Below are 7,473 nucleotides of genomic sequence, written 5' to 3' on the forward strand. Positions count from 1 at the left end.
TCACTGTTGTGGCCTCTCCCGTTGCGGAGCACAGGCTCCGGACGCGCAGGCTCAGTGGCCACGGCTCACGGGCCCAGCCGCTCCGCGGCACGTGGGATCTTCCCGGACCGGGGCACGAACCCGCGTCCCCTGCATCGGCAGGCGGACTCTCAACCACTGCGCCACCAGGGAAGCCCGCCTTTTATTCTCTTAATTGTTTTTTATCTTTATGTGCAGAGACCTCTGTCTTAAGTTACCTCAGTGTGCCTCTACGGAAGTTGGAAAGGTGTAGGAAACTACATAGATCAGACGTGCATTCAGGGTGTTTGAAACCATTCAGAATAGAGTTGCTCCCTCCACAGGGTGAGGCCACATTGGTTCTTGGGGCTGGTGACCGAGGATCAAAGTGTTGAACGCAAGTTGATGGTAGGTACTGTACCCTTTTTTGTTCCTAGTATGTATTCTGTACGTTAGCGCCGGTGATGCTGACTCCAGGGTCTCAGGAAATGCAGTGGGGTGAACTGTGGGGGCCGGGAGGACCTGGAGGGCTGCCACCCTTCTAAAAGAGGGCCCGACCCCAGCCTTAGCCCACGTCTCCTCTCTGACATGACGCTCGGAATTTCCAGGAGAAGCCAGAAGGCCTGACTTCCAATGTAACCAGCTGAATCACCTGGTTTCCCTGGGACTCTGGCTGTAGAGAGAAGACAGGTGGGTTACCAGCAGCCTCTGGCAGTCCTGAGGTTATTTATTTAGTTAGTTAGTTAGTTGTGCTGGGTCTTAGTTGTGGCAGGCAGGCTCCTTAGTTGCAGCTTGCCGGCCTCTAAGTTGCAGCACATGGGATCCTTAGTTGTGACATGCGAACTCTTAGTGTGGCACGCGTGTGGGATCTAGTTCCCTGACCGGGGATTGAACCTGGGCCCCCTGCATTGGGAGCGTGGAGTCTTAACCACTGCACCACTAGGGACATCCCAGTCCTGAGGTTTCTCACTAGCTTGTGACTCCTTTTATAGCTGAAGTTTCCTGTGATGGTTCAGAGACAGGAGGAGATGCTTGTCTTGTACAAGTTCTTCCTCTCTTTCCAGGGGCTGCCGAGAAGGGAGTTTGGGGTCAGACAAATTAGGTAGCATCTGTTTCTAGGAGACTGTAGCTGATTCCCCCTAAATCCCCTAGATTTTTATATGGAGAATCAATTTCCCATTCTTGGCTAAAGTACATTTTGAAATGTCTCCAACCACCCTGAGAGTCCTCTCATTTCAAACCCAGCTGTGAACTCAGTGCTTCAAAATGAGGGCGGTGTGGCCAGATGGTTGAGCTCTTGCTGCAACTTCTCTGAGAAGCTATGTAATTGGAACCAGCTTTTCTGAGCCTCCGTTTCCTCACCTATAAAATAGGGGCGATCATGTCTACTCCCTTGGCTTGTCGGGAGGTTCAGTGAAGTACAGCAAGTAAAATGCTTCAAATAGCTCCTGACACATAGAACATTCTCGGGAAATGTTCTCATTTTAATTTAAAAATTCTGGTACTAGTGCCATTGTTCATTGTGTGGATTATGTTTTAGCTTTTTGTAACTTTTTTCTTGATAGTAATATGTTAGAGGGAGAAATTCCTCAGGTGACTGCTGAAATAATCCATAAAATTGTATGAAGACCAAATAACCTAGATTTTTTTTGTTGTTATTAAGATGCGACCTGCATGCCATAAAATGCACAGATACTAAGTTTTCAGTTCACTGTGTGTTGACATTTGTCAGCACCCATGTCAACGCCACCTTGGTCAAGACCATTCCATCACCCCGGAAAGTTCCCTCTTGCCCCTCTCCAGTCAGCCCCCTCCCCAACCAGAGGGAACGGCTTTTCTGATTTCTCTCATAATTTTGCTTTAGTAAATCTATTTTTTTTTTTTTTTTTTTTGTGGCGGCCGTGGCCCACGGGCCCAGCCGCTCCGCGGCATGTGGGATCCTCCCGGACCGGGGCACCAACCCGTGTGTCCCCTGCATCGGCAGGCGGACTCTCAACCACTGCGCCACCAGGGAAGCCCAGTAAATCTATTTTTGACATACAACTTTATAGAAGAGTCTTAGCACCTTCAGAATTTCATGTCTGTTCACCATCACCACCTCTGATTTCCTTACAAGCTCAGAAAACCCCCCACTCCCATTCAAGCCTCTTTCTCAGTATCTGTGGCTCTTAAGGACCTCCGAAGTTGGACAGGTGGAATTTATTTCTGGACTACATTTGCAGCTCTTTGTAAAGCAGTTTCTAGCTTAAGACGTGGCACGTCCCCAGGGATTGATGGGGGTGGGTGGGAGAGAGAGAGGGAGGGAGGGAGGGAGGGAGAGAGGGAGAGAGAGAGTGTGTGTGTGTGTGTGTGTGTGCGCGCGCGCGTGTGTGCGTGCGCTCTCGCTGGGGTCATAGATACGGTGACTTAGGAGGCAGTATTTATTTGTAGCAGGGAGGTTAGCGCCTCCTGTCTCTGTACTGAGCACACACTTCCCATTCACATCAATGGGATTTAGCCAGGCCCACGCAGAGAGAAATAGAAACTGGAACATTTGAAAAAACAAACAACAAAAAACGTGGGTTCTGGCCCAGAACAAAACAGCAGCCTGGGGGAGGGGGTGGGGATTCTGCAAACCAACCCTGCTTTTCCAGAATGGGTTTTCTCTCACCTCTGTATGTGGTCTGGTTATGCATTTTTTTTTTCTGAAATGTACCAGTTTTGCTTTGGCTTCAGTGTGTACTTTACATCCAAGCGGAAACAAGAGTATCCTTTGATTGTAAAGATGTGTGGGCCTTTGGAGGAGTTTCACAGAGCAGCACCCCTCTGGCTAAATTGACATAAGAGATTTGAAGTCCTTTGAATCTAACTTAATATATTGCATGGGATAAACAGTATGCAGATGAAAGCCTCAGAGAATTCACCACTGCTAACCTTGGGGCGATTGTGCTCTCTGCATTAAAAAAAAAAAAAGACTTTAAAAGGAGGGGTGACAAGTGTATTTTGTAAGAAAAAATGAATGACGGTTCTTGCCTTTATTGATACAAGAGGAAAAATCTAGATGAAAATAGATTCTGGATATGGGTGACTCACATACCTGTGAGTAAAACCTCTGTACCAGGTTTTATGAGTTGGGGTATCTGACTTGGGAAGGTAGGGCAGTTTAAAATTTTCTTTTTATGAGTGTGTACTTATGCAATTAATACTTTAATATGTTTTCTTTATAGAAGTTTAAAACATTACAGGAAAGGCTGAAGTCCCCATCCCATCTTAGCCCCCCTACCTTGCAGAGGAATCTAACCAATAGTTGAGGACAGTGGAAAATCTTCAGCAGTATAGGAGAATCTTTGTTGGTGTTTATTTGAACAGTGTTACATTGTTATGTTCCGGAAAGTTAATTTCCCTACTGACAGGTCAATGCAAACAGGGTTGCATTTCACTTTGGGTCCTGGTGGCAGCATCTTAACTGGTTCCACCTACCCAGGTTTCTCCAGAGGCAGAACATTGTGGCAGTTAAGACTCAGGAACTAGAGTCCCTGCATTATCACTTAAGAGCAAGATTATTCAACCTCTGTGTGTCTGTTTCTTCATGGGTGGTGTGGTGATCTCAGCCACGAACTGCACTAAGGGGTGGAAGGCACTCCGAATGGCACCCGGCACGTGGCGAGTGAGATGCAGACGTCAGAGGTCACCATCGCTCAGCCCTCACCTGTGGACGGACGGTTCTGGGTTTCTGTGTTTTTCACTCTTAGGAACCCTGTGGTGGGGGTGACTGCGGACGTCCCTGTACACGTATGTGTCAGTGAGAGTTTTTCCGGAGCATGAGATTCAGAGAAGTGGGCTTGCCGGGGCTTCTGCACTTGGAATAATTAGCAGGTTCTGCCCTGCTGCCCTCAAGTGGCCTCTGGCCTCTTCTGTCCCCGGCCCCAGGAGAAGAAGGTGGCTTCCACCAGGGCTCACCCTCTCTCTGTCTCTGTGCAGGGCTTCGTGCTGGCTGTCACCATCATCCGAGAGGCGGTGGAGGAGATCCGATGCTACGTCCGAGACAAGGAAGTCAACTCGCAGGTCTACAGCCGGCTCACAGCCAGAGGTCAGCCTCCTGGCCCCAGTGGGGCCACTTCCTGCAGCAGGGCCCCCGGGGTGGGGGCGGGGGGTGGCCCACAGGGTTGCAGCTCAGTCATGGGCCGCTGACAGTCAGGGAGCAGAGTTCAAGGCCCGGGGCCGCTGGGTGTGTGGGTGCCCCGTGGCAGGACAGTCACTCGTTGCCCGCGCCAGGGGGGCCAGCGTCTGCCCCAGGGCCTGGGGTGACTCTGGCCGCATCCCTGGGCTGCCACTGCCCTCTTCGAGCCAGTCCTGTCATCTGACTTGTGCCTCAGCAAACCTGGAATTTAATTCTGTGCGCTTGGCATCCTCCCACACGGGTTTCCAAGGCAGTGCAGCTTTAAAAGATACTCTTTCAACCTTACAAAACTAATGTTACAACTTTGCAATGTGAGTTTTTAAGAAGGCACCAGACTTAGCATCATAAAAGCTGCATCTGTGAAGGTTTCTTTGAAGGCATCTTATAAATCCTCCAAACGGAAGAGTGAAGAGTGACTAAATCTGACCCAAAGAGAAATTACTAGGTAACCTTTAATTTGAATTTTTGAAATGGTGGAGTTTTAAAAACCTGCTCAAACACACCGTTGAGAACCCACAAAACAACCCAGCCAATGTCGACTTCTGTTTCCAACTACAAATTCTACCTAGATTTCCTGTAAGGTTGTATTCAGATTTGAGAGAATGTTACCTAAAGTTCCCGAAGATTACTGATCCCATTCAGGGATTAAGAATGTTTTAGGAGCGGCTGAGGGGAATAAAAACTGTGGATTGCCTTCAGGAAATTGAGAATTCTGAAAGAGATAAGATAGATGCCCAAGGGAGCTTGCAGCCAGCCAGGTTGTGAACTGCTTTATGTTAAGTGCCTTAGTCTTCTGAGGAAGCAGTCCGTCCATGGTTTCAGGGGTTTGAGTAGAATTTTCCTTCTCGGAAAAATGTTGGAGAAATTTATTTAAGGTTCCAAAAATCTTTTTAAAAGTATAATCCTGTGAGGGCATGAAAGTATCTTGTTTTAATGCATTGAAATAGATTTTCATAGTTGGTGGTCTTAAAAAGTTGCAAGGCTCTGGGAGAAGGGGGGATTTAGAGTTGGTATAGAAATGCTTTATTATTGCTAAACTACTGTATTTAGGACGTTTTGCTACCTAAAGAAAGAAAACCCAGCGTAATCTTTGCAGAGGCAGGTGGCTTGGGCTTTCCATGTGGGTAATCAGAAGACCCCTCTGGAGTATGTTTTTTTGTGGTTTGTGTATATTAAATCCTCCCTTAATAACATATTCTGACTATAACATTTACAATGCTTGGCAACCGACAAAAGCCCCATCGAGAGGGTGCGGTGGGTCTATTTAGAGCTCAGGAGGAGGGGCCCTGGGATCCCATTCATGCAGCCATCCAGGCTCCAGACCTTCTTTGGTTCCTTTCATATTGCAATTGCTTTTCCTGTGAGTGATTTTTCTGCCCTCCCCTGCAGACCCGACCCCCTTCTCAGCCCCTGCTTTAGCTTCCCTCAGTTCTTGAAAAGATTCTGAGAAGAACTGGCAGATGGCTGTGGCATTAAAAACTTGTCTTCCTTTGTGGGTCTCCTTCTGTGGCCTATGGTTTCCATTGTCATACCAGTCCAACAGTAGGGGAAGACCTAGCAGAGGTCTGAATATTAACCCAGACCCTGGCTCTGCAATTTGTTTTGAAAGCCCCAAAAAGGCACTGAAGAAAACTGTCAGCTTGGAAAGTGAAGGAGGGGAGGTTAGTTATTTGATATATTGTGGGGGGAAGGGCCAAAGAAAGAAGCCCAAACGGAGGATTTCAGAGAGAGGAAGAGAAAGAAGCCCTTTTTTTTTTTTTTTTTTTTTTACCTTACCATTCAGTTATTTAATAATATTTTCTTGAGTGAGGCTTTTCACCAAGATCTTCATTTAGTAAGTTCAAAAGCAAAGGGAAACATACGTATATCCATGCAGGACTGTTTTCTCTTTTTATCACATGGCATCTTAAAATGTACTTTTCAACACTATTTTTGGAGTTAAAAAAAGGTTGGAAACCAAAATATCAAGTCCTTGATCATGAGATTATAAGCCATTATATTTATCTGCATTCTGCATCATTTCCTGTTTAATAATAGCAGTACTTGTACTAATATAGTTAAATAATTGGGGGTGGGTGGGTGATAACTTCTAACTAGCAAAATAGTTGCAGAAATCATGTGGAAAACTCCTATTTGCCTTCACCCAGATTCATCAGTTGTTAAGCTTTTGCATTTTCATCCTTTCCCCTCACACTCTCTAAGCCCTTCGAGAATTAAGTTGCATACACTATTCCCTTTTAACCTGTAAATACATCAGCGTGTAATTCCTAGTAGGATGTTCTTACATAACACAGTATAATTACAAAAATCAGGAAATTTATCGTTACATTACTATTAATCTCATCTATACTTCTTACTCAGAATTGGCCATTTGTTCCTAAAATTTTTTTTATAGTTTTTTTTTTCTTGTCCAGGAGCCAGGACAGGTTTGCCTTTTGCATTTAGTTGTCCTTTCTCCCTAATCTCCTCTAACTTGGCAGAGTTCTCCGGATTTCTTTGTTATGACATTGACATTTCTGAAAAGGACAGGCCAGTTTTAGACCAGTTACTTTGTAGCTTGTCCCTCAATTTGTGTTTGCTCAAGGTCTCAAAATTAGATTCACAACAATGCAGGAATTTGTGTCGTTTTAAGAACGCCAGTGGCACAGATCCTGGGATGTTACCAAAGTTGTAGAGGCATTATGTTAATCGAATTGAAAAAGTTTTGAACTTAGAGAAAAAAAATTGATTTTAAACAAGTGAATGAAAAACTCTGGAAATAAATTCACCATTGGGAGAAAAAATGGATGATGATTTTTTTTTTTAAATTGCTGCTTCCAGTGGTTTAGATCATCTTATATCATTCAAGGTGTGTCTAAAACAACACATCAATGGATTAGTTTTTAATGTAATTGTCATAGTTTAATAAGTATTAGAAGTATTTTAATATTGATAATAAAATTAGCCTACATGTAGAAATGACCTTTTATTCATTCTTCAAGGATATTTGAAACTGCATCACTTTCCAAAGTCTGTGATAGGTTTCTGTATTACAGAGATAAACTTGAGGGGCTGGGACTTCGGGAAATTAATAGTCCAGTAAGGTATCCAGGCGTGTAAAGGGGATGATTACAAAATGTAACTAGTAGTTATACTTTAGTGGCATGAGTGTTGTGGTCCTTATAAAGAGTATCCCCTTACGTGGGCTTCCCTGGTGGCGCAGTGGTTGAGAGTAAGCCTGCCGATGCAGGGGACACGGGTTCGTGCCCCGGTCCGGGAAGATCCCACATGCCGCGGAGCGGTTGGGCCCGTGAGCCATGGCCGCTGAGCCTGCGCAT

At 45.5% G+C, this 7,473-nt stretch overlaps 1 protein-coding gene across 1 annotated transcript in view; it reads left to right on the plus strand.

The window, feature by feature from the left end:
- ATP9A (ATPase phospholipid transporting 9A (putative)) overlaps nt 1–7,473 on the plus strand; it is a 140,906-nt gene that overhangs the window by 32,872 nt on the left and 100,561 nt on the right. The window contains exon 4 of the mRNA XM_024128332.3: nt 3,958–4,066. Within this exon, the coding sequence (XP_023984100.1) occupies nt 3,958–4,066 (109 nt within the window). The remainder of the gene's footprint in view (nt 1–3,957; nt 4,067–7,473) is intronic.

Source organism: Physeter macrocephalus, chromosome 14, assembly GCF_002837175.3.
Source record: "Physeter macrocephalus isolate SW-GA chromosome 14, ASM283717v5, whole genome shotgun sequence".
Lineage (NCBI taxonomy): Eukaryota > Metazoa > Chordata > Mammalia > Artiodactyla > Physeteridae > Physeter > Physeter macrocephalus.